At 37.1% G+C, this 27,814-nt stretch overlaps 3 protein-coding genes and 1 long non-coding RNA gene across 8 annotated transcripts in view; 2 read left to right on the top strand and 2 right to left on the bottom strand.

Annotated features, from left to right (window-relative positions):
- The window catches only part of glra2 (glycine receptor, alpha 2), a 31,674-nt gene extending 23,414 nt beyond the window's left edge, over positions 1 to 8,260 (top strand). Inside the window, exons 9-10 of the mRNA XM_082174755.1 lie at positions 2,610 to 2,759; positions 7,695 to 8,260. Coding sequence (XP_082030881.1) covers positions 2,610 to 2,759; positions 7,695 to 7,934 — 390 coding nt within the window. The 3' untranslated portion in view covers positions 7,935 to 8,260. The remainder of the gene's footprint in view (positions 1 to 2,609; positions 2,760 to 7,694) is intronic.
- LOC309502390 (uncharacterized protein) overlaps positions 1 to 27,814 on the top strand; it is an 83,184-nt gene that overhangs the window by 20,764 nt on the left and 34,606 nt on the right. The gene's annotated exons all lie outside the window — the stretch shown is intronic.
- On the bottom strand, positions 5 to 27,814 carry fancb (FA complementation group B). Of its 5 annotated transcripts, XR_014207227.1 has the most exons (12): positions 27,686 to 27,814; positions 25,044 to 25,964; positions 22,265 to 22,420; positions 21,264 to 21,356; positions 18,706 to 18,834; positions 17,732 to 17,910; positions 14,643 to 15,004; positions 14,214 to 14,442; positions 12,776 to 13,162; positions 11,585 to 11,743; positions 10,641 to 10,794; positions 5 to 125 (listed from the first exon to the last, which is right to left on the bottom strand). XR_014207227.1 is itself a non-coding variant. In XM_082174663.1 (10 exons), exons 2-9 carry the CDS (start codon positions 25,938 to 25,940, stop codon positions 12,772 to 12,774), a joined length of 2,436 nt encoding a protein of 811 aa, XP_082030789.1. In that variant the 5' UTR covers positions 25,941 to 25,964; positions 27,686 to 27,814; the 3' UTR covers positions 11,443 to 11,743. The 5 variants fall into 5 exon arrangements, 3 of the variants coding, with proteins under 3 accessions (XP_082030789.1, XP_082030790.1, XP_082030788.1); XR_014207228.1 differs by lacking the exon at positions 5 to 125 and having other exon boundaries at positions 10,528 to 10,794; XM_082174663.1 differs by lacking the exons at positions 5 to 125; positions 10,641 to 10,794 and having other exon boundaries at positions 11,443 to 11,743; positions 12,772 to 13,162.
- On the bottom strand, positions 13,354 to 14,204 carry LOC309502456. The gene is made up of 2 exons (XR_014207300.1): positions 13,810 to 14,204; positions 13,354 to 13,776 (listed from the first exon to the last, which is right to left on the bottom strand). It is a non-coding gene; the product is annotated as an uncharacterized lncRNA (long non-coding RNA).

The raw sequence follows: 27,814 nt of genomic DNA, 5'->3' as shown, positions 1-27,814 counted from the left end.
TCACTTCACAGCCAGAATACAGAGAGGTTTCATTTGTTGCACTCGTCTTTATTTCTCTATTGGTCCGTATATCCCAGGGAAACACCTCTCGAACGAGATCAGATGTGGGCGGGGCTTGATTGTGTCTGTGAAGATTGATTGATCAGACCTGTTACTCACTTCACAACGATCATTCAAATATTGTACGATTAGTCTATTTATCATTTGTTAATTTCATAAGTATACACATACGAACACAGTTGTACACAAGTTGACATATCCTTCCATTTTACAAGCTGTACTGCATCTCAAAATATTATATATATATATATACACTCTAAAAGATGCTGGGTTGTTTTAACCCAATTTTGGGTAAAATTTGGAAAAACCAAGACGTTGGGTTACATTTTTAAATTGCATTTTTAATCCAACGTTTGGGTTTGTCCATATTTGACCCAAAATTGGGTTAAAACAACCCAGGATTTTTAGAGTGCATATGTATATATATATAACCAACTTGATTCCAGCAGAATATTGAACGGATCAAACTGTGAGATTATTCCTGATGTCTCGTTTTTCTTCCACACATTGTTTATTGATGGTCTTTTTATATTGTTATCAGTCGTGTTTGATTTGCTCCGACATTAAAGTCGGCATGAAACATTGGTTGCGATCATCTTCTCTCCTCTATTGGTCCGTATATCCGAGTAAAACACTTCTGGAACAAGAACAAATGTGGGCGGGGCTTGATAATGTGTCTGTGGGGAATTGATTGGATTGTGGTGGTTTGCTATTGGCTGATCTCATGTGAGTGACAGGTTATAGCCTCGCCCACATCATCAGAGAAGAGAAGAGATGCTGCAAGAGGAACTTATTCTGATTCAACATTATTAACACAATAATGATGATGTATACAATTGATATATCGTTTACACATCATTATTGTTTTAATAATCTTGAATTAGAATAACTGTCATATATTTTAAAATTAATACAACTAATTTTATATTCAATAAACGGTGAATTAAATACTATAATGTAATTTATATTGACAATAAAATAAAAACACTAGTTATTCTCAACATCACGATCACATCATCAGTGTGTTTCTCCAATAATGTAAATGAGAGATCCGGTTTATGGAGATGAATCACCACATCATCAAGAGTTGCGTGACGTCAGCGACTATTAATATCAAAAGGAAAGAGTCCTGATTCACAACAACAAAAGCTGGAACACACAATTATCAGGGAGATTTGCTTTTCTGTTCCATCACACATAATGCAAATGACCGTTCCTGAGAGAAGCGGCTCTCAGAAACACATCTCTAACTTCAGCCTCGCTCTAACTCTATGATAATTATGATGATCTGATACTCACATTATTATGTGCAAATGAAAGCGCTCATTAATAGACAGCCAATAATCCCATAATCCCTGCTCCTGTTTTATTGCTCTAATGACGGCGCTGTTGTTTTCTCCAGACATACGGCAGGATCATGTGACTCCATATGTAAATCAGTGAGAGATTTAGTGTGTCGCTCTACTTTAACCTGATAGATGTAATGAACATTAGCAGTTCATAGTAAACCTGGAAATAAGTGATAATTCATGCATTTTCAGGTTTTGTTTATTTAAAGTTGGACTTTACTGCGGCTTATTCATGGTAATTAGAGCTGGTAAAATATTGATCAGTGTAATAAAACTTCAAATGAACCATTATTGGTAAATTTGATTCATTTCTGTGAATTCTGTGAAATCGAAAGATCGAACTGTTTCAGTGACTGTGTTACTATTTCAGTATATTAAAATGTAAAAAAAAGAACAAATTTAATATTAAATGTTCTACTTAAAAATACATAAATAATTGTCAAATTAAATAAGCATAATAAAATAAAATTTACATTTTATATATATATATATATAAATGTTATTTTATTATGCTTATTTAAAAAAGATTATGTATTTTTAACTAGAACATTTAATATACAGTATATATTATATTTTTTTGTATTCTTAAATAAAACATAATTTAAAATTAAAATATAAATTTAATTTTAATTTTACACACACACATAAAATTTGATTATTTTATAAATATATGTATTTATATGTAAATTTATACTGTGTATATAATATATATATACATAAATGCATGAATAATTTTTTTTTTAATTAAACGAATAAAATATATATACACGCACATACATATTAAAATATATTAATACATATTTTACAATTATATCTAACATTATAAAAAGTATTAAAATATTATTATAAATATATTTATATATATATAATAAATAAATAATTTAGTTATTTTATAAATATATATATACATATATATATATATATATATATACATACACAGTATAAATATATACACAGCATATATATATATATATATATATATATATATATATATATATATATACATATACACATAGTATATATAATTTTATATATAAAAAATACATAAATAGTAAAAAATATTTGTTAAATTATATATACATACAAAAAAAAAAATATATATATATAATATTGCAATCATATATAAAATATTTTAAAAGAGTATTATAATGAATAAATAAATGAATATTTCCCCAGATCTGATGTGTGTGTGTGTTTCAGGTGTCCTATGTGAAGGCGATAGACATCTGGATGGCGGTGTGTTTGCTGTTCGTGTTCGCCGCCCTGCTGGAGTACGCCGGAGTGAACTTCGTCTCCAGACAACAGAAGGAGTTTCTGCGGCTCAAGCGCAGGCAGAGGCGACACACCAAGGTGCCGACACACACTCATGTTCAAGCGCAGGCAGAGGCGACACACCAAGGTGCCGACACACACTCATGTTCAAGCGCAGGCAGAGGAGACACACCAAGGTGCCGACACACACTCATGTTCAAGCGCAGGCAGAGGAGACACACCAAGGTGCCGACACACACTCATGTTCAAGCGCAGGCAGAGGACACACACCAAGGTGCCGACACACACTCATGTTCAAGCGCAGGCAGAGGAGACACACCAAGGTGCGACACACACTCATGTTCAAGCACAGGCAGAGGAGACACACCAAGGTGCCGACACACACTCATGTTCAAGTGCAGGCAGAGGACACACACCAAGGTGCCGACACACACTCATGTTCAAGCGCAGGCAGAAGAGACACACCAAGGTGCGACACACACTCATGTTCAAGCGCAGGCAGAGGCGACACACCAAGGTGTGACACACACTCATGTTCAAGCGCAGGCAGAGGAGACACACCAAGGTGCGACACACACTCATGTTCAAGCACAGGCAGAGGAGACACACCAAGGTGCCGACACACACTCATGTTCAAGCGCAGGCAGAGGCGACACACCAAGGTGCAGACACACACTCATGTTCAAGCACAGGCAGAGGAGACACACCAAGGTGCCGACACACACTCATGTTCAAGCGCAGGCAGAGGAGACACACCAAGGTGCCGACACACACTCATGTTCAAGCGCAGGCAGAGGAGACACACCAAGGTGCGACACACACTCATGTTCAAGCACAGGCAGAGGAGACACACCAAGGTGCCGACATACACTCATGTTCAAGCACAGGCAGAGGCGACACACCAAGGTGCGACACACACTCATGTTCAAGCACAGGCAGAGGAGACACACCAAGATGCGACACACACTCATGTTCAAGCGCAGGCAGAGGCAACACACCAAGGTGCCGACACACACTCATGTTCAAGCGCAGGCAGAGGCGACACACCAAGGTGTGACACACACTCATGTTCAAGCGCAGGCAGAGGAGACACACCAAGGTGCCGACACACACTCATGTTCAAGCGCAGGCAGAGGAGACACACCAAGGTGCCGACACACACTCATGTTCAAGCGCAGGCACAGGAGACACACCAAGGTGCCGACACACACTCATGTTCAAGCACAGGCAGAGGCGACACACCAAGGTGTGACACACACTCATGTTCAAGCGCAGGCAGAGGAGACACACCAAGGTGCGACACACACTCATGTTCAAGCGCAGGCAGAGGAGACACACCAAGGTGCCGACACACACTCATGTTCAAGCGCAGGCAGAGGAGACACACCAAGGTGCCGACACACACTCATGCTCAAGCGCAGGCAGAGGCGACACACCAAGGTGCGACAAACACTCATGCTCAAGCACAGGCAGAGGCGACACACCAAGGTGCGACACACACTCATGTTCAAGCGCAGGCAGAGGAGACACACCAAGGTGCCGACACACACTCATGTTCAAGCGCAGGCAGAGGAGACACACCAAGGTGCGACACACACTCATGTTCAAGCGCAGGCAGAGGAGACACACCAAGGTGCCGACACACACTCATGTTCAAGCGCAGGCAGAGGAGACACACCAAGGTGCCGACACACACTCATGCTCAAGCGCAGGCAGAGGAGACACACCAAGGTGCGACAAACACTCATGCTCAAGCACAGGCAGAGGCGACACACCAAGGTGCGACACACACTCATGTTCAAGCACAGGCAGAGGCGACACACCAAGGTGCTGACACACACTCATGTTCAAGCCAAGGCAGAGGAGACACACCAAGGTGCCGACACACACTCATGTTCAAGCACAGGCAGAGGCGACACACCAAGGTGCAGACACACACTCATGTTCAAGCGCAGGCAGAGGAGACACACCAAGGTGCCGACACACACTCATGTTCAAGCACAGGCAGAGGAGACACACCAAGGTGCCGACACACACTCATGTTCAAGCGCAGGCAGAGGAGACACACCAAGGTGCCGACACACACTCATGTTCAAGCACAGGCAGAGGCGACACACCAAGGTGCCGACACACACTCATGCTCAAGCGCAGGCAGAGGAGACACACCAAGGTGCCGACACACACTCATGCTCAAGCGCAGGCAGAGGCGACACACCAAGGTGCAGACACACACTCATGTTCAAGCACAGGCAGAGGCGACACACCAAGGTGCCGACACACACTCATGCTCAAGCGCAGGCAGAGGAGACACACCAAGGTGCCGACACACACTCATGTTCAAGCGCAGGCAGAGGCGACACACCAAGGTGCCGACACACACTCATGTTCAAGCACAGGCAGAGGAGACACACCAAGGTGCCGACACACACTCATGTTCAAGCGCAGGCAGAGGCGACACACCAAGGTGCGACACACACTCATGTTCAAGCGCAGGCAGAGGAGACACACCAAGGTGCGACACACACTCATGTTCAAGCGCAGGCAGAGGCGACACACCAAGGTGTGACACACACTCATGTTCAAGCACAGGCAGAGGAGACACACCAAGGTGCCGACACACACTCATGTTCAAGCACAGGCAGAGGAGACACACCAAGGTGCCGACACACACTCATGTTCAAGCGCAGGCAGAGGCGACACACCAAGGTGCCGACACACACTCATGTTCAAGCGCAGGCAGAGGAGACACACCAAGGTGTGACACACACTCATGTTCAAGCACAGGCAGAGGAGACACACCAAGGTGCGGACACACACTCATGTTCAAGCACAGGCAGAGGAGACACACCAAGGTGCCGAAACTCGGGAACACACTCATATTCTTAAAACAGGATAAATTATCTGCCAATGGGGTCAGAAAAGATAATGTTAATTCAAACAGAAACAAGATTATTTTTCGTACCATGTTGGGAGATCATTTTGCTTGTTTTAAGCAAAAACTCACTTAATCTAGATTTTTCCCCCCAGAAAACTAGACATAATGTCTAATGGAATTTTACTACTTCAGTAAATCCATCTTGATTTGTAGATATTTGGACTGGAAACAAGACAAACACACTGAGTAAGAAAAGCATGTTTTGCAGTGTGTGACAGAAGACACTGGTTTAAAGACGACATTAGCGTCGCCAGATTTAACGAGCAGCGCATTAACACCAGAGTCAATTACAAATCACTCAAACGCTTCATAATCGCCGTTTACTTCGGCATCTCGAGGCGGTTTCATCCAGTCAGTGTTTACTTGTTAATTATTCACAAACATGTGGAAGAATTGCTCATATTTGGGGCTGAAATGAATCTCCAATGGGACAAAAATAACATTAAAGGAATAATTTATCCAGTGATTAAAGCTTGTCGTCATTCACTCGTTTATTTCCTCTCTGGAACGCTAACGAGATGTTAGTCAGAAGAAGCTGTTTTCCATCCAGTTAAATGCACAAAAACACACTATCATAAAACAATCATAAAAGTATTGCGCTTTATTAGACTTCAAATGAGTCATATGATGCTTTAAACATCTGATGTGTGAGTGATAATAAATGATAATTCATGCATTTTCAGGCTGCTTATTTATGGTAATTAGAGCTAGTAAAATATTGATTAGCGAATTAAAACTAGTAATATGCTAATACATGATTGCAAATTCTCCATTAGAGTTGGTAAGTTTGATTTATTTCTGTGAATTAATTCGAAACTGATTCAAGGATTTATTTGATTATTTAAAACTGTATTTATTTTGTTCAAAATGTTCATTGGTCAAAACCTGTTATTATTCAGTATATAAAAATGTTTCATTTGTTCATGAACAAATTAAAACACTGCTTTAACATACTAAATGTTCTAGGTAAATAAATAAATAATAATATATATTTTAATTAAATAAAACCATTTTTTAAAATAAAAATAAGATTTAATAGACATATTGTAATAAAATAAAAAATATATTTTTATAATTTAATATTATAAATTACACCACATAAATTATGAATTAAATTCATAAAAATATATATTAATTTATATTTAATAAATATATTATAAAATAATATTTATATTTATAAAATAAAAATTCATTTGTATAATTTCTAATTTTATTATAAATTACAGCACATAAATTTATTCCCAGATAACAACAGAAACACCAGCTCATCCGGGTCACCGAAGTCATCAGCGCTACACACTCGCTACACACTCGCTGCACACTCGCTAGACACTCGCTACACACTCGCTAGACACTCGCTGCACACTCGCTGCACACTCGCTAGACACTCGCTACACACTCGCTAGACACTCGCTGCACACTCGCTGCACACTCGCTGCACACTCGCTACACACTCGCTACACACTCGCTGCACACTCGCTGCACACTCGCTGCACACTCGCTGCACACTTGCTAGACACTCGCTGCACACTCGCTACACACTCGCTGCACACTCGCTGCACACTCGCTACACACTCGCTGCACACTCGCTGCACACTCGCTACACACTCGCTAGACACTCGCTAGACACTCGCTACACACTCGCTAGACACTCGCTGCACACTCTCTGCACACTCGCTACACACTCCCTACACACTCGCTATAATATAAATATAATATAAACTATAATATAAATATAGTTTTATTAATATAAAACTATGTAGGCTAAATGGCGCTTTGTGTCGCGGCCGGATTTTGAGCCGTTGCTGGGCGCCGCAGACAGACGCCGAATGGCACCACCGGTGAGTGTACACTCATAGAGAATGTGTTCGAATTTTAAAGACGTGTGCTTCTCGCCTGGTGTGCGACCAACAACGGTATATTGCGACACCCCTATCTGAGATAACACACACACACACACACACACACACACACACCTGAAGGGGTTTATTCTGAGATAACACACACACAGATAACAGCCGGCTGGATCTACATTATCCCCTATAACACAAATTCCCTCTTTATTCCTGAACACACAGGAGGAAGAGTTACAAGATGGCCGCCTGCACTTCGGCTACAGCAAAAGCCCCGCGACCAACGCCATTCAGGAGCCGTCAATCCCGAAGGACTCGGAGCCGAACCGGAAGAAGTTTGTGGACCGAGCCAAGCGGATCGACACCGTTTCCCGAGCCGCGTTCCCCATGGTGTTCCTGATCTTTAACGTCTTTTACTGGATCACGTACAAGATCATCCGACACGAGAGCGCCAGGAAAGTCTGAAAACTGAGGACTTTTATCGATTTAACGTGAATATCTGACGTGTACGTGATCAGTTTGTGTTGTTGTTGTTGAAAGGTTTCATACGAAAGACACTGTTTTATATGATTGTCTTTTGGATCTTGATAGTTTTTATGAATCGAGTCGTCACTCTCCTCCTCTTTCTACACACATCTGCACATTTACTGCACACACACACACACACACCATATATCGAAATCTCACTAAACACATCAATGTTCAGGTTATATTTCATCCACAAATCAAAAGAAATATTATAATATATGTTATTAAATAATGTACTATAAAATGTTAGAAAAGTCAGGAAATATAACCAAATTACAAATTAATAAAAAAAATAATTTAAAAATATATTATTATTTGAAAATACATGTTTAAAAAACATTAAATTGTAATATTTATATATTTATTTTACAATTTAATAAGTAATTTTTATTCAATATTTTAATTTTTAAATATATATATATATATATATTACACTACATTAAATACACATATATAATACATATTATCTACAATTTAAAAAAATCTGTTATATAATATATTTTATATATACATTATATAAAGTATTTTAAAATGTTAGATAATATTTTTTATATACAAGTATATAATATAGTGTAAGATTTTATATATATATATATATATATATATATAAAAAATATCAGATTGTGAAATCTGTATTAAACAATATTAATATTGTACAATTTGATATATATATTTTAAATTATGTTAAATGTTAAAATATTAATATATTTTATATTCTGTATATATTAAATATATTATGGTGTAATATTATATTTATATAATATTTAAAAAAATTATATTATTCATACATTAATATTATATCAAATTGTACAATATTAATATTCACAATCTAATATTCTTTTAAATATATATTTTAAAAAGTAAATTAAATTGATATATATATATATATATATTACAATTTGATAAGATTTTTTAAATATGTATTAGATTATATATATTTAAACATACAATAGTGTCATATTTATATATACTATATTAATATTTTAAAATGTAAAATAATATTTAAATATATAATGTGTTTTTTACACACACACACACACACACACACACACACGCACGCACGCACACACACACACACACTGTCGTCTCAATTTCTTTGTATTTTAAAGAGCACATAATAGTGGAGATCGCAGGTGAACAGCATATTTATCACTTTGTCTCTCATTAATGTACGGTACGATGTGTTTTCTGTGACGCATAATCAAATGGCATAACCTATTAAATGCTGCATATGCTGAAGAACATTTTCATATTTCAAGTCTACTGAGCCAATTATTAAAAAAAAATTGCTAGGTAATAAAAATATTGCAAAAACCTTTAATCCATTTAACTTTTTAAGAGCCTTCAAAACATCTAAAATATTTGTGGTTTTGCAGTTGCATAAAAATGTATTTAATCAGAATTAAACTTTTGAGTGGCTGTCAGTGGAGAGAGATGGTGTAATTCCAGCATCTTCCAGCAGGAGTAAACCAGACTAAAGCAGAGGAACTCTCAGATCATGTGATCAATGTTGCATCATCTTGTGACTCAAGCTGAGAAACTGAGTTTGCAACAGTTTAGTGATGAAATAACTACTGTTAACCTAAAGAGTGTAGTTTTGAAAAAAAAAAAGACTCTTATTTTTATTTTTTTATTTAAGAGTTTAAAGTGTCTGGATTATTCCTGCTCTAAAGAAACCTTTTCAAATCTGTAACTTCATGAATATGCTGGTGTTGTATTTCTCTAAAAGCATGTATATATTAGACTAGATACTTTATGAATTACAACTTGGTTATTTACAGGATGAAAAGAAAAATGAACAATGTTGAGCCAAAGTTTCATTTTGAAAGTTTCCATAATCTGATCAAACAGGTTGAACAAACAAACTGATGTCACTTCCTGCAGGATAATGTCATTAGGGAACTGGCTTTTTTTTTTCTGGCGTGTTTGGATGGAAAGTGATATTAAGGACACACAAAAATATATATATATATATAAAATACATTTTTAATTTATTACAATATCTTGGAAACTTGATACAAGTAATAAAATATTATATACATATTTTTGATGCATACTCTTTAATTAGTCAAATAAAACTGATACTGATAGTCGTTATGTACAGTGATAAAATCATAGTCGTTATTTAGTCATAATATAGTCGTTATTTACCAGATGGCTGAGAAGAACTCGAAGTTGTGACAGAAACTATTCGTTTCCAGAACAGTAGAGGTGTGTCGCATTTCGTGGAAGGAAAGCGTCACTGCATACAGAAAAGCCTTAAAACCGGCTAGATCTGCTTACTTTACAACTCTCTTTGTAGAGAACAAACACAAGTCTAGGTGTTTATTTGATACAGTGGATAAATTAAATTACTGTCACTTTTGATCAATTTAATGTGTCCTTGCTGAATAAAAGTATTAATAAAAAAATAAAAAAAACTAATGACCCCAAACTTTTGAATTGATAGTGTACCAGATATATATATATAATATATGTGTGTGTGTGTTTTTATGCATGCATATATAATATTTTTAATGTATAGCCTAGTCTTTAAATAGTCAAACTAAAACTTATTACAGTGAAAATGCTGTTTTTTCAACTAATAAATGCAACAAAGAAATTCTTCAAAAAATACAAATGTTCCAAGACCCTCACACTCACCATCCTGACGGATCTCAGACACCATCTCCAGGCGGAGACGGATGCTGGTTGCCATGGTAACGCTGGCAGCTGCGAGGACACTTGAAGTGGATGATTATGAATATTTGCTGTGGTCTGTCTGAACACACGGGTTATCTCGTCGGTGTCAGAGAGTCTGGCAGATGAAATGAAGTGCACAGATTAAGTGAGACGCGTGTGGACTGTTATTAAACAGCACATCAGGAGGGTGATTACTGACAGAAATAGCAACAGCAAACAAACACACAAAATAATCAAATATTTGATGCAATCAACTCAGAGAAACACCGAACAAACTGACATTTGTCAGAATTTTTTGCAGTCAGAACCATTTACATTTAACAGTAATGCTTTACAATAATCTGTATGTTTGAATATATATATCTAGATATATATATGTGTGTATGTACATGTGTGTGTATGTATATATAGGTGTCTATGTATGTGGATATGTGTGTGTTTTGTGTATATATACTGTATATAGGTGTGTATGTATGTGGATATGTGTGTTTTGTGTATATATACTGTATATAGGTGTGTATGTATGCAGATATGTGTGTATATATAAATAGGTGTGTGTATGCATGTAGATATGTGTGTATAGGGGTGTGTATATATGTGTGTGTGTGTGTGTATATATGTATATATATGTGTGTGTATGTATGTACATATATGTGTGTGTATATATGTGTATATTACACACACACACACACACACACACACACACACACACACACACATGTTTTTATATATGTAAATTTGCAACACTGAATAAAATGAGACATTTTGAAGTAGAAAGAATAAAACAGTATATTTTGGTAAAACATAGTCCAATAATATTTGCTTTCTTTACAACTTTGAACACATGTATGAGGTCTTCAATGCAAAACAAAAAGCTTTTTATTTATTGTGAACAGTAAACACACATTTCCTGTAGGTGAAGGCCAGATATGGATGATCTGAACATGTTTCATCACGAGTCCCCCTGTGTGGAGATGTCACAGAAGTGTTGGAGGATTAGGATCTGAAGAGAAGACTCGAGACTGGAACACACAGAACAACCTCTTCAGTCTTTCCTTTCCTTCCTAGAGAAAGTGCAAAGTAACATGGGTGTTTTTATTATTTGTGATGTTCCTCATGCTTTTCCTGCATCTTTACCAAGTTGTTTTAAAAGGAATAATTCAATAAAAAATGTCAATTCTGTCACATTTCATCACACTTTCATCATTTCAAACCGGTATGATATTATTTTTCCCCTACAATTGACCCTAAGAACATCAAAAAAGTGTAATTGTCGACAGAACTTAAACAGATCTGATCTGAATAAGGACACTTGTCTTCTGTAGAGCTTCTGAACTGGTCATTACTAGGGTCGGGTCTCGTTTGAATTTTAACGTTTCGATTCCAAAAAACCTTGGATATCATTCATATTTAATTCACTTTTAATTGTAGTTGAATATCATGATTAGAAATCATCAGGATAAAGAACACTTACACAAGGAACGTTTGCCTGTGGTTTAAAAACACCATAGAAGAACAACTAGCCCAACTAATATACACTTCAAGCATTATTAAAGACAAGTAAACAAAAAAAAATAAAAAAAAATTTGCGATCGCAACAAATAGACACAACTGACCAAAGATACGATTGAAATAAACAGAGTTTTAAGATTTTCAGGTGTTCAGGTGCAGAAACTGAAATAACTGCACTTTATAAATAAAATATACATTGCAAATATAGTTACAAAAGTTATTCAGTCAAGAACGAGAGAATTTTCTCTGTCTTCTGTAGTTTGATTAGTGTTATTATAGAGCAGGAATATTAGGCTGCTGTCACTTTAAGAGCTGCACAGATCCAATATACTGATACACATGAGGACAGAAAACAGAGTCTCTCGCGCTTCAATGTTTTAAAGTCATATTGAAATGCTCACAAAGAAATCAAAATTGTAATTTTATAACAAGTATCAGATTCCTTACCGATTCATTTTCGATTCCCAACTCTAGTCATTACACTATCATACTATTACAAACATTATCCATATAAAAACCGGAGGAACAAAAGCAATTTAATTGTACAAGTTTAAAGCTTGACAGCGATGTGTTCCTTTACCTACAGACGAGCCGCTTCCATCAGAGCGACTTCATCAGCGTCAAGCTGCCTGTCAATCATCCGCTCCACGAGTCTGCTGTAGGCGGAGCCGTCCACCAGGGGGCGGAGCCTCGTGTGGCTCCGCCCCCGTTCCTTAAGCCACGCCTCCCTCCGCCTCTGGAGCGGCTCTGAGGATTCGGGGTCTGATTCCTCCGGTCCCGTCATTCCTCTCTCTCCACACTGGAGCACGAACGACAGCTCCTGTATTACAGTGTTGATCTCCGTCTCCAGAGTCCGGCCCAGATCCGGCCCGGGTCCGCGTGACCTCGGGGTCTCCAGAAACCGGATATGATGCGACGCAGGCAGGAAGTCACACAGCGAGTGCAGGAACTGCAGCAAACGCAGGTCGTCCCTGTGGAGGAGGAAAACACATCGCATCAATTCTCTGTTTCAAAGAGGTTCTCAAGATCGTGAATATGTTGTTCATTTATAGTCATATATACAGTACAGGCCTACACATTACTATTTTTAATGTTTTTGAAAGAAGTTTCTTCTGCTCATCAAGCCTGCATTTATTTGATCAAAAATACAGAAAAAAAAGTAATATTGTGATATATTATTACAATTTAAAATAACTGGTTTTCAATTTATTATACTTTAAATTATAATTTATTTCTGTGATGCAAAGCTGAATTTTCAGCATCATTACTCCAGTCTATCACATGATCCTTTAGAAATCATTCTAATATTCTGATTTATTATGAGTGTTGGACACAGTTCTGCTGCCTAATATATTTGATGAATAAAAGGTTAAAAAGAACTGCATTTATTCAAAATAAAAAAAAATTCTAATAATATAAATCTTCTTTACTATCACTTTTTTTTTAATCAATTTAACACATCCTTGCTGAATAAAAGTATTGATTTATTTCAAAAAAAGAAAGAAAAAAAATGACTGACCCCAAATTACTGACCAGTAGTGGATATTGCTGTTACAGAAGATTTCTATTTTTAAAACATTTGCTTCTTTTTTTAAATTTTTATTATTATTTTTTTTACTTTTTATTCATCAAAGTATCCTAAAAAAGTATCACAGGTTATGAAAAAATATTAAGCAGCAGAACTGTTTCCAACTTTGATAATGAATCATCATATTAGAATGATTTCTAAAGGATCATGTGATAGACTGGAGTAATGATCCTGAAAATTCAGCTTTGCATCACAGAAATAAATGATAATTTAAAGTATAATAAATTGAAAACCAATTATTTTAAATTGTAATAATATATCACAGTATTACATTTTCTTTTCTGTATTTTTGATCAAATAAATGCAGGCTTGATGAGCAGAAGAAACTTCTTTCAAAAACATTAAAAATAGTAATGTGTCCAAACTTTTGGCCTGTACTGTATTGTTGATGTGTTTTTGTATTTTCATGAACGGACACACACTGATGTCTTCACCTGCACTGGACGCTCAACAGCGCCTGGAACGGGGATCTCTGGTCCCAGTGGAAGAGCCTGAGGTCAGTGGGGTCAGCGATGACCCGCGGGTCGACGGCCAGCACCGAAACACACAGAGACTCGTGAAGAAACCCCTGAACATCCGCCAGCGTGTGATCCGGACACTCGATGAGGAACAACCAGGAGTCCAACAGCGCAGTCAGACTGAGCAGGTCTTCTCTGGCCTCGTCTGACACACACACACACACACACACACACACACACACACACACACACACACACACACACACACACACACACACACACTTTTGGACCTTCAACCCGTTGGACCCCCATTGAAGTCACTATAACATCTTGGATGACGTGGAGGGAGAGTAAATTATCAGGAAACTTTAACTCTGAAGTGAACTAATGCTTTAATGATCTGACCTGTGTTGAGTTTGCTGTCCTGTAACAGACGTGGATGAAACTTCCCCATGGAAATATCTTTGAGATCCACTGAGATTTGCCCACAGAACTGAGAAACCCGAGAAGACCCGGATGATTCTCTGGTGCTGTAATGGAGCATGATGGGACATCTGACGCAGCCTGAGGTTAATAAAGGAGCCAAATCAGTGACGGCGACCAGAGCAAGTGTTGATCCGGGACATTCAGAGCGTCTGATCTTCGTCTCCTCATCAAACGGGCCGTGAGCAACACACACATCTGACTCCGGAAACTGCAGGATCTTAGTGTTTATAACGGGAGCGGCTCCAGAATCCACGACTGAAACGCTCATGTTCATTACAGACCTGACGGAAGAGACAAAGCTGTTATTATATGTCTTGATATTGATGCATTCAGGGCCCTGTCTCACACCCGGAGCAATGCAGCGCTACGCAAGTGTGTTTTGCTAGTTTCAGCCCGACGCACTTTTCATTTTCACGTCCTGCGCCACGATGTTTAAATAGCAAATGCATTTGCGGCCATTTGTGCGCCCATGTGCTAATGGTCTGAGAACGAGTGTGTTCTGGAGCATTGATGGAGCGTTGCTATTTTGAGGAACAGAAATAGACTGAGACATTGACCGACTGAAACAATGGCGCAATATTTGTTTTGTTATTTAAAGGGGTCATATAATGGTACATGCACTTTTACAAGTTGATTGTACTGAAATGTGTGTTGGCAGTGCCTGTACACAACCATCATAAAATGATTAAAATCCATCCAGTGTTTTTTTTTTTTTAAATCTCCTTATATGTTTCCCCCCATCTCAAATCAAGCCGTTCGACCTTGTGGCGTCACACGGTCAGATGCCCCTCCCATGATTGTTGATTGACAGCAGCGTTTCAACACAGACCTGCCCTCGCTCGTGAGCGAGCTGTCTGTCATCATACTCTGCGCGTCATTGTTGATACACTGGAGCACTGTGTATGAGCAGAATGGTGTCTAAGAGATTGTGGTGTTCTGTTCTTGGGTGTAATAAGGAACACAGCATCATTTTGATGTTCCTAAATCCGAACTGCTGAAGACGCAGTGGCTGAGTTTGTTTTCGAAGGGAATATTCCCCACGATCAATGTCAATGCTTTCATGTTTGCACGAATCATTTCACACACCAGACTGCTTTACAAACGAGGGTCAGTAAAGCTGGTTTTGCTAAGAAGCTGCTCCTGAAAAAAGGATCGGTACCAACTTCGTGTTCCTGCTGCACCTCCAGAAGAACTGAAGTGAGTGTAACGTTTTATTAACCTTTATATTAATATTTATATTAATCTTTGCAAATCGCTAGCACGCTTTACGATGAATGCGGCTGTTTACACTCAGGGTACATTACGGCATGTTTTCTATGTACGACGTTCTCGATAAAATTCATAATCCCACGTTTATAATGAACAACGCGTTATGGTTATTGTGTTAGAAACGGTGTCCGCACAGAACAGAGGGGCGGGGTCAGCAAAGCTCATTATCATTTAAAGACACATGCACTTAAACGGCGTGCTGAAAACAGAGCTGTTTTTGACCAGGTAAAATTTGTGTTTTCTTAAAATACTAATGACATGGGCGTCGGAAGCAAAAAAAAAGTGGGTGGGTCCTCCCCCAGAAAAATTGTACTAATGCCATTTCATGTATTCTGATGCCTTTTAATTAAACAAGTAAACTAAACTCGCCTCCACGTCATGCATTAAATGCACAGCTATCAGTGGATTAACCTGCTGATACCATGGTCATTTGCCAGCATTGACAACTTAAAGCTGTTATTGATGTTTGCAACCCAATATTTGACTGGAAGGGTACAACGGGTGGTTTTTTCGTCAGTTGCGGCTCGTTGAGAAATATAATGTAGCGATTCTGCGGAAATGGAGTTTAATTCATTAGGGCATTCCTCAAGTGCAATGGATTTGACTGACGACGCTCTGAAAAGCGAACAGACAAATGCACTGAATGTAAAAGTGAGTGGGTCCAATATCATTGGTCTTAAAAAGTGGGTGGGTCTTGTCCCACCCATATACAATGGTTCCGACGCCCATGACTAATGAGAATTTTTAATTCAAGTATTTTACAAACTTTTCAAATCATATTAGCTTGTACAAAAATGGCATTATATGACCCCTTTAAAAAGTGTGTTAGTAATGTGCGCCTATAGGCGGGTCCACAACACACACACTCTGCTTATTAAACACACAGGGACAAACATGCCAAATATTAAAATGAAAAGGATTACAAAGTAAAAGATGATTATTGTGTACATAAAGATATGGTGAATCCGGCTTGTCCCGTAGATGTTCTGCTAGCCCACTTTGACCTCGCGCACGAGCAGATCCGTTTGCGCTCTGGAGACGCGTTCGGTCTTTCCACTATCAAACTCCGTCATGTAAATAGTGAATCCGCCATGGGCGAGCACAACTGGCATTTAAAGGGAATGGGAGAAGAGACTCTGATTGGTTTAACGCACTTAAATCCCAAACCACACCCATTACTCATTAAGAGAATAGAGACAACCCTTTTAGACCAGCGCCGGGAGCACCGACCATTTATCCTGTCGTTAAACTAGCAAAAGTGGATTCAGACGCCCTCAGTGAACTTGTGCCGTGCGCTTTAGATCATGAGCTTAGATCGTTAAAATAGGGCATCAATCATCAATTTATCAGATTATCGGCATATTAGAATGATTTGTGAAGGATCATGTGACACTGAAGACTGGAGTAATGATGCTGAAAATTCAGCTTTGATCACAGGAATAAATTACACTTTACTATATATTCACATTTAAACAGATGATTTATATTAGAATAATATCTCACAATTTTTACAGTATTTTTTATCTAATAAATGCAGCCTTGTTGAGCAGAAGAGACTTTCAAATACATTAAAAAAATCTTCCCGACCCCAAACTTTTATACAGTAGTGTAAATAAAAAAAAGATTAAATCTGATTCATCCTTTAGTGAAAATCACTGTAGAAAACGCCTTGATTATTAATCTTAGGATTGATTTTTAAAGACTTATATGTCGTGATCCGCGTTACAGGAGTGACATACGTGTTATTCATGGGTTTCAGAACGACTCCGACGATCAAACTCTGTCCAATGACTCTCTGCCAAACCCTGTCCACTTTCAGAAGAGCTTCAGGACATTCAGTCTCCATCCCATCATCCAAGACATCGAGCTCTTCATCTCCAGCATCGTCATCTTCATCCCACAGGGAAACAAGCCCTTCCTACAGCACAGATACAGACAAACCGGGTATAAAAAGTGTGTTTAAGTGTTGACTTTAAATTTCAGCACTTTTTAAAGAGCACCTATTCTGCTTCTTCCTCATGTTCATCTGTGTTTAGTGTGTGATGTTGATGTTTGAGCATTAAAAAGTCCCTCCATTACAAGAAGAAACAAAGTCACTTTCCAGAACCTTCACTGTCTCTGATGTTCAGCGGTGGATCAAACGTCACGACCTTAAACAACCAGTTGAAGACATCTTTCACTAGTCTTAAAGCGGTCTTATTATGATTTTATACATTTACATCTTTCTTCATTGTGTAATGTTGCTGTTTGAACATTAAAAAGTGAGTTATTCTCTATATCAGTGTCAGTGAACTCCATTATAGTCTTGAGTTTCTTCCGGGAACGAACACGTCACAATATTCCTCATTATAATAATTAATGTGCAGAATAAAGGGGCGGGGCCTGGTTGAGTTAGTTAGTAGTGTGTTAAACTGGCGGTTATGGTAAGGGGCGGGACATTCCTCAAACACACTCGAAGCGCTCGACCAATCACAACACACTGCTCCAGCCGACCAATCAGAGTACAGTGTGCTTTTCAGAAGGAGGGGCTTCATAGAGACAGGAAGTAAACAGAGCGTTACTGACAGACTGGGAAGAGAGGAGCCGCAACAATGGAGAATATGAGGAAAATAATCAACATTCAAGCAGGAAAACCTGTTCTAGTAGAGCCTGAAAACACTTTATAATAGGCCATCTTTAATCCATTTTGATATTACTATGAAAGTTGAAGAACCTGTTCTGGAGGGAGTATCACATGTTCTCGTCCTGATACCAGGTCAGTCAAGGCCACTAATGACTGTAGTATGAGTCTGTCTTTGACCTCCACGTCTCTCTGAAGGTCTTCAAGGAAGTTCAGGCCGCTCTAAAGTCCGAACACACCAAGAACAACAGCAGAGAGGAAGACATTTCAGAGGAATATCTCAATGCATATCTAAAAACAATTTAAAATTCATTATATGATACTTGTATTGTACAAAACTTTTTGGGATCTTGTATGAAATGCTTTTACAATGAAACTATAAGTGCATAACTGAAAAATAAATTACTTTGTTTTTAAACATTTTATATTATATTTTGTTTTTAAAAATGCATGCATTTGAATTATTGTGTACTTCTTGGAGCTTTGGAACAGGGTTATTATAGTTAAATAAAAAACAATAGTAAAACAAAAAATAAAATATGAAAAAAATATTATTATAAATATAATCTCATTTTCATTCAGTTTAAAGGTACAATATGTAAGAATTTTGCATTAAAATATCCCAAAATCTCAAGGCCAGTGTTATATATTTTGTTAAGTTGATTACTTACAATATCCCAAATGTTTCCAACTATTTTTAAATCGTGAGAAAATTGCGATTTTAACCAAGGAAACGGGGCGTTAGAGCAGGGGGGAGCTGGGAGTCGCCAGTCAATTGCGTCATATCCGCGTCACCCTCGGTTTCCGCTCGTACTGCGTGGAGTCAGCATGGAGTCCTGGACAAATGCGGAAGTTGTAGTTGTAGCGTCTATCAAGCTACAAACTTTAGCTTGTTTCTTGCAGTCGTAATGGGACACAATTATTCTTTACCGATTGCAGCTGGTTCTGTCGACAAAGCATGCTTAATTTTATATTTTCCAAATGTAGCATTCGGTAATAGTTATGTTTGTGTAAGGAAAGTATTATTGCTTTAGATTTGTGTTTAGTTTATTGACATTGTTTATCACGTCTGGTGTTTATGGCCATGTAAATAAACATAGCATGTGTTATACATAAAGATTAATCAGTATTTTGGCAAATGATGTGGGCATGTTCGAATGTACTTTTACAACAATTGTTTAGAACATGTAGAACTGCGCAGCGTTATCACAACAATGAATTCAACAAATACAGTAACATCTATGAAGTATTAAACCTTACTTTTCTTGTGGTTAATTCATTTTAATGAAATAAAAGTGTGATGAGGTTTAAGAGTCAGGAAGGAAGAAGACGCGTCGTCGTGACTGGGACTCGTACTTTATTAAAATAAAGCAAAACAAACAAAAGTCGTGCACAACGCGCATTCACTGTGGCAACCGCGACGGCACAAAACAGTTCAAAAATGAGAGCTCGGATCCACCGGTTTTCTTCCTCTGCGTCCAATTTTCTCTTCAGTCTCTCTCTCGTTCCAGCGCGGCTTATAAGCGGTCTCTCCACGCCGATCACTGCAATAAGACACAGGTGCATTTGCACTTGACCTACTTGCTCGTCTCTTCTCTCTCCCGTTACAGACCGCGCTGAGCCACGCCCCCCTCGCTACAAAAAGCATGTCATTAAACGCAACATTTATAAAAACAGAACTTAGCCTCATCCATGAACATGATTTTTCGATTCCCGTCTGACTGATTTACATCCACGGTGGAGTTTAAAACGACAGTTCCCATCATTCCACGCTCCTTCACATCGTCATCAAGCTACGCCGTTGTTGTTGATTGGAATGTAGCGCCCTCTAGCGGCAAAAATTCTTGCATATTGTACCTTTAACTTGATGTACTAAAATTACTAAAATAAAAATTACTAAAACTATATAGATATATTAAAAAACAAAACCTAATAAAACGGCAAAAACAAAATGACTAAAATAACAAAAATAAAATGAATTTTTTTGTTTTAAATAAAAACTATTGTAACATTTTCAAAAAGCTCAAATTTTTTAACATTAGTTAATGCATTAACTAACAATGATTAATATATTTAATTAATATATTTTTACAGCGTTTATTAACCTGTGTTAATGTTATATAATAAAATGTTCATGTTCACATTAGCATTAACGGTGCCTTCACGGTGCATTAACTAATAACAGATACAACTTTGGATCGTAAAAATGCACGAGTAAATGTTTAAATAAATAAATACTGTAGAAGTATTGATCATTCGTAGTTCATGTTAATTAAAGAAACCTTACTGTTAAGTGTTACCACAACTATTAATATAAAAACTATGATACTAAAATAATGTGTTAGAGACAAAATTATGTGAAATAACAGCAAGGGTAAGAGAAAATAAACTGAGTTTTTCATCTTTGCTTGAGCAATTCTCATAATAATCTCCATTTTAGAAGAAAGTAAACTCATTAAGAGTCTAAAAGAAAAGCCTTTTATTGGTTCCCACCATTTAGTTTCAATTAATTTGGTTTTAATTCAATTTTATGAATTAAACAGCTCGTAAATGTACTTTATCACTAGAAACATGTATAGAAAGTGTTCTTTAAATGAGTCTGGAACCCTGAACCCCGCTGAAGCTTTATCTGGTCAGTGGAGCTGATTTACCTGCAGTCTGGACTCTAACGCTTGAACTGTGAGAAGAAAGTTCTCCTGTGCCGTGTCTGATGTGTTCAGGACTGCTCCGTCTGATCCTCCACACTGAAAAGCACTTACAGTTTCAACAAAGAGCAAATTCATTTATTACACAGAAAGCATTTAACTCAGATGTCAGTGTCTTGTACTTTATCACATGGTTAATTTGTATCAAATCGACACAATCTGGGGTCAATATGAGTCAGAAAGTCACATAATTGCCTGTTTTTGTGTTAGATTACACATATAATGCTGCTGAATACTGATTTCAGAGCAGCCGTTTAATAACACATGTTCTTCCAGCAACATTATTAGAATGTTCCTTCAGTTATCTGGTCTTTAATAATGTTCTCATGTTAAAACGTTATTTATACATTATTCATGGTACTTTTTAAAATGTTACTACTTGTTTCAGAATGTTCATTATCATGATTGCAAATGACATATGACAATTAAAGTCCCGCTGTGGTGTAAATCCAGCTTTTAATGTTGTTTATGTGTCTATGTGGTGTTTTTAATAAGCTTTAAGACAAACCATGTGTAAGTTCATAAGTCGACAGCATTGCTGAGTATTTCCTCCTTAAAACTGCAGTGAACCAAAGACAGTCTCAAACACACGCTTTGAAATCGCTGGTGTTTCTGACGTCACAAACTACCTTGTAACCAATCAGATCAACGTGTGATCGTCAACCAGTGGATCTCTGAGCTGAGTGAGTGAGTGGAGGCGGGGCTCATTTGCATATTCATAGAGCCGCGCATACTAAATGAGGCAAGGGTGTCGAGTTACAGTCAAGATATTTTAAGGCATGAAGATTAAATATGTAATTTTGGTGATCAGAGATGAGTTTTAAGGGATAAGATGATTGACTACAGGGGGACTTTAATCAAACTCTACAGAGGCTAAGCAAGTTGGATGTGCAATATAAACGTTGCGTAATGAAGCAAAAGCTTAAGAAATGAAACCGTTGACGCACAGAATAAGTGACGGCGCACAGATCGGTGAGCGTGAAGTTTCTGAGCAGATCTCCAGGTGCATTCTGGTCCTCGAACACGAGCAGCATCTGATCCGACCCGCATCTCACAAAGTCGTCGACGAGCAGCGAACACACTCCTGTCCAACACCACGCCACCTGACACACACACACTACACACTTCAGGACACTGAAACATTAGACATAACACTGAGAAGTTTAACTCCAGTTTGTGTGTAGACGTTCCTCTCGTCTCTTGAAAGAGCTCCTGGATTAGCATACGCTGCGATGCATCGAGACAGATAATATATAATCTGACATTTTCTTCTGCTTTGAAATGTTCCGGTGGAAACGCTAACCTTTAAATGCAGGTTTTAATAGTAAATCCTGTACAGTATAAACTCCTGTGCTGTGACTGACAGGACAAGCTCTCAAAGAGCCACAGTCTGCTTATGTTTATCGTTTATTGAACAGGCCGAAAGATGACTTAAAATGATTTAAAATGAGACAAAAGAAAGCTAAACCAGCTAAGAATCGAGATTATATTACGTTCCTTATTTTAATTTGTAACCTCAACGACTGACATTTTCAATGTTTATGTTCCACGGTTTTGGAAAACCTGGACAGGATGAGGGGGATTTCAAAAGTGTGATTTCTAGACCTGAAAAAGTCATGATAATAAATAACATCCTAAAAAGTTCTGATACTGGTTGACACCAATAGTAAAAAAGTTAAATAAATACAAATAAAATAAAACCAAAAAAGTAAAAAGTTATAAAAAAATAATGACTAAAAATAACTAAATAAATTAAAGGGATAGTTCACTCAAAAATGAAAATTGTGTCATCACTTACTCAACATCGTGTTGTTCTAAACCTGTATGGGTTTCTCTGTTCTGTTGAACACAAAAGAAGATATTTTGAAGAATGTCGGTAACCAAACAGTTGATGTGTCCATTGACTTCCATAGTATTTTTTTTTCCCACTATGGGGTCCATCAACTGTTCGGTTACTGACATTCTTCAAAATATCTTCTTTTGTGTTCAACAGAACAGAGAAACCCATACAGGTTTAGAACAACACGATGTTGAGTAAGTGATGACACAATTTTCATTTTTGAGTGAACTATCCCTTTAATAATACAATAAACAGACATAAAAAGTACATAAAATCACACAATAGTTTTTTTTTTGTCTATTTATTGTATTATTAATTTATTTCGTTAATAATACAATAAATAGACAAAAAAATATGATTTATTTTTAATTATCTGTCATTTTTAAGTATAAAAATATTATTTAATAATAGAATAACAGTTATGATAATAATAATAATAATAATAATAAACCGTTAAATTCAGTGGTACCAGAAATAATATTTTTGTTTAGTATTGTATAATTTAAAAAGAAAATATTAAAAAAATAAATTTAAAAAACTATTTTAAGAACCTTATCCTGTAAAAATAAAATACATACAAATAAAATAAAACCAAAAAAACTAAAAAGTTATAAAAAATAAATAAAAAAATGACTAAAAATAAATTAATAATACAATAGACAATTTTTTTATAAAATCACACAATACTTGATTTTTAATTATCTGTTCTTTTTAAGTATAAAAATATTATTTAATAATAGTTATTATATAATTATATAGTTATATATAAATATATATATATATATATATATATATAGTTATATAATATTATTTAATAATAGAATAAGTTATGATAATAATAATAATATAAACCGTTAAATTCAGTGGTACCAGAAATAATAATATTTTTGTTTAGTATTGTATAATTTTAATAAGGTTAAAAACTAATTTTAAGAACCTTATCCTGTAATATGAATTAATATAATTACAAAAATGTAAATAATATTTTCTCTGCAAGCATGTCAAGAAATAAGGCGATCAGATTTCGCTCTCCTTCTGACGTATGAAGAGGATCTTATTATAATATTAGCGGCCCTTAATCTGCAGGTTTACACACACCAGCCGACATTTGGTTCCACACGCGACACCAGAGACCAGTTCTAACGCAATGATAAAGATCCAGCAAAGCCTGAAACTGTTCTGTGGTTGAGCACAGACGAGCACTGAACACTATTGACCAGAACATGTCACCGCTGTCTTATAAACACCTCAGGAACTGTGGACACTTGTGGAGAAGTTAAACATGATGATGAGATGATCAATGTAACTCCACAACAACTACAGAAATGTCTCCACTAACATTCAGAAACTCTTCCTGAGTCTCTCCGTAAGGCTGCACTCGCTACTGGTTATTCTGGGATTCTGGATGAGTGAGATTGGCCTGTTTTGTTATTGCCGGAGTTTCTGAAGCTTGAGTAACGGAGGCGGAGCTAAAGCTCATTTGCATTTAAAGGGCCACACACACAAACGGCTTGTTTTTGCTCACACCCAAAAAGGGGCAAATTTGACAATCTGTAATAAATGATCTGGGGGGAATTTTGAGCTGAATTTCCCAGACACATTCTGGGGACACCGTAGATTTACAGTCAAACCAAAAATTTATCAGATATTCAACATAATTCATTTGTGAGACCGTCTTAACAGAAGGACGGACAAAACCAGTGAAATATCAACTGAGTTCTTGTCATATTTTATTACCATTTTCTAAACTATAGCGAATAAACTGTGATAATGTGAGAAATGTTGACAGTGTCTGAATAAATTTTGGTGTGACTGTATATTACATCTTGTGAAAAGGGGCATAATATGTCACCTTTAATGCTTTTAAATCACAAAAAAACCCTGACCTGGAAAGTGTGGTTCCACACGGCGCAGACGTTCCCGTGACTGAAGCTCACGACGACGAGACACTCGTTCCTCAGCGTGTGAACCGTCTGAACGCTCAGCGGATGCTCGTACGGAAGAGCGCACACATCCCGAGGGAGTCCGTTCTCAAAGCGAACCAGCTGTCTCGTGCTCGTGGCCGCCAGAACACGTGACTTAAACGATCCGCCATCTTCCTCCGCGGAGAGAACCATCATGCACTGCATCACAGAGACGTAAGCGTTCGGCACGAAACATGCGGAGTCACGGCGTTCGTCGGCGTCTTCGATGAAATAAAGTGTGTTTTTCACATCAGAGGAATCATTCGTAGTGCCTTGAACCACTATTTTTCTTTTACGAAGAGGAAGTTCGCCAATAAACTTGATCGATTTAAAAGGAATCGGGACTTCTTTTACACCGCCGCTCTCCGACGACACATAGAAAACTGAGTTCTCGTGACTCCAAATCAACGTGGGACCCTGCAATATTGAAACATGGTTTCTAATCTCGTACGGTGACGCGAACTCAGCATGAAGCTTTCCTTCGACGGAAGCACATATGGAGTAAAGCATGTATTTAAAAGCTGATGTCCTTTTCTTGCATATTCTCAGTAAAACACAAGGCACTTTTTGTCTCAGTTGCACATCGAACGCAGAAGCGCAGTGAACGACGTGCGCCTCCGAAGAGTTCTCTTTGTGGATCAGGTGTGTGTTATGATCTGTAACGGAGAAGGTCTGCGAGGTTTGATCGAAGGAAAGACGGAGGAAAGAAACTTCTGAGCCTTTGCGATGCTCTCGGGTTTTTGAGCTCAAACTCTTGCACTGGAACACAAGCACTTCTCCTCCGAACGAGAGCGTCGAGACGAGCCGTTCCGCAGCCATCGTCTTATCAGTCGAAACAATCAGCTGGAGGAAAAAGAAGAGACAACACACTTAAAACTTTAACATCACATACATTCGAGAGGAAATGCATTGCAACACGACACATTTCCAAAGTGTTTCGTGTATAACAGGGATGCGTGAGATATGTGCACCGATAAATCATTTAGAATAAACACTGCAATATTCAACAACAACAAAAGATTGTCGATTTTGATTACATTCTTTAATACTTTTGAAAATGATGCTGATAATGTGTTTCTTTTTCAAATAATGCTACGAAGTGCTAAAAAACGATTTATTTATTGTTTATATAACAGGAACAATACAGATGCTCTATATACTAAGAGCCTGAGATATTTAACGAAAAATATTACATTTATAAAATATAAATAGTTACTATTAAACAATAGTTGTGAGATTATGCATGTGGCAGATGCCTTTATCTGAAGCATCTTGCGTTGCGTTTCAAATTGTATGAGCTAGCGACGCACGATATATCGGCCACCATATCGGTATCGGCCGATAAAAGTTCATTTTTAATGTTGTCGTTATCGGCCTGATAAGAAAATTTGGCCAATATATTAAAGCGGATTAATAAATGTATCATTATAATGTGTTTGGGTTATGGCTTTTAATGGTGAGACTTTTGTTTTTGTAATCAGGCTCTCAAAAATTATATAGGCTAAAAATCTGGATTTAAATTTATCGGCCAATATATCGGTTATCGGCTTTCAAATATAAGAATTATCGGTTATCGGTATCGGTGAAACTGTTCAAATCGCTGCATCCTTAAGGGTATAACATTGACAATGATGATAATTTGGTTGAAATCTTGAAAGGAGTTCATGTAAAGTTCACTTTTTTTATGTTGAGTGTCACATTTGATATCAGGCTTTTATGGCTCATATAGTGAGAATATGAAAGAAAAAACAGCTCGGTTTTATTAAAAAATGCTGATATTTAAATGAAATTCTACTGCTTGTAATGTAAATCAATGAGATCTTTATAACATTATAGCATAAACTGCATATAAAAATCAATATCCGTCAATAATATGTCTTAGTCAGATGATATTTAAATGCTTAGTTTTATGATCAAAGCTCTGTAGTTTTAACATAATGCAATGCAATGCAATGATGAACCAATAAACTTTTACAATAAAATTTTACATATTGAAAATATAACAAATATAGAATATTTAACATTCTGTATGCACTATTAAGTTACAGTTAATTTTCGACTTTTCATCTCATAATTGACTTAGTATGTCATCATTTCGACTATCAATGTTATAAATATGGCTTAGTATGTCATAATTTCGACTTTTCATCTCATGATTGACTTAGTATGTCATATTTTAAACTTCGACTTTTATTCTCATAATTGACTTAGTATGTCATAATTTCTCCTTTCTGTTAATAAATATGACTAAGTATGTCATAATTTCGACTTTAGATGTTATGAATGACTTAGTATGTCAATTTCGAATTTTCACCTCATAAGGGACTTAGTATATACTAATTTCTACTTTCTGTGTTATTAATATGCCGTAATATGTCCCAATTTCGCCTTTTCATCTCATAATTGACTCAGTATGCACTAATTCAGACTTTTTGTGCCATAATGGTTTACAAAATAATGCTTTTCCCCCTAATGTGGCGGAAATGGGCTTCCATGAGATACAGCATATGATACACTATTAAATCCAGGAAATAATATGTGACAAAACTGGTTTCATACTGTACCTCTGCATGACTCTCACACTGTTTTACTCTGGAATGAATATGTGTGTGTATTATTCCCAAACGCTTCTTCTCTTCCTCAAAGTGCGCGCGTGTTTACAGCACGTCACGTTTTCCGGGTATCTCTTAAAG

This window comes from Leuciscus leuciscus, assembly GCF_965113295.1.
Source record: "Leuciscus leuciscus genome assembly, chromosome: 7".
NCBI classification, from domain to species: Eukaryota; Metazoa; Chordata; class Actinopteri; order Cypriniformes; family Leuciscidae; genus Leuciscus; species Leuciscus leuciscus.
The sequence above is the reverse complement of the archived record's forward strand: the minus strand, read 5'-3'. Positions and strand labels throughout refer to the sequence as shown.

Excerpts from the sequence above, each read along its gene's own strand:
- fancb (XM_082174662.1), bottom strand. The coding sequence starts at position 25,940 with ATGGCTGCGGAACGGCTCGTCTCGACGCTCTCGTTCGGAGGAGAAGTG. Across the intron at positions 21,357-22,264 it reads TGTGCGCCGTCACTTATTCT|TGTGGAGGATCAGACGGAGC; the intron begins GTGCGTCAACGG and ends AGTGCTTTTCAG. Across the intron at positions 15,005-17,731 it reads CTGAAACCCATGAATAACAC|GTCTGTAATGAACATGAGCG; the intron begins GTATGTCACTCC and ends CTCTTCCGTCAG.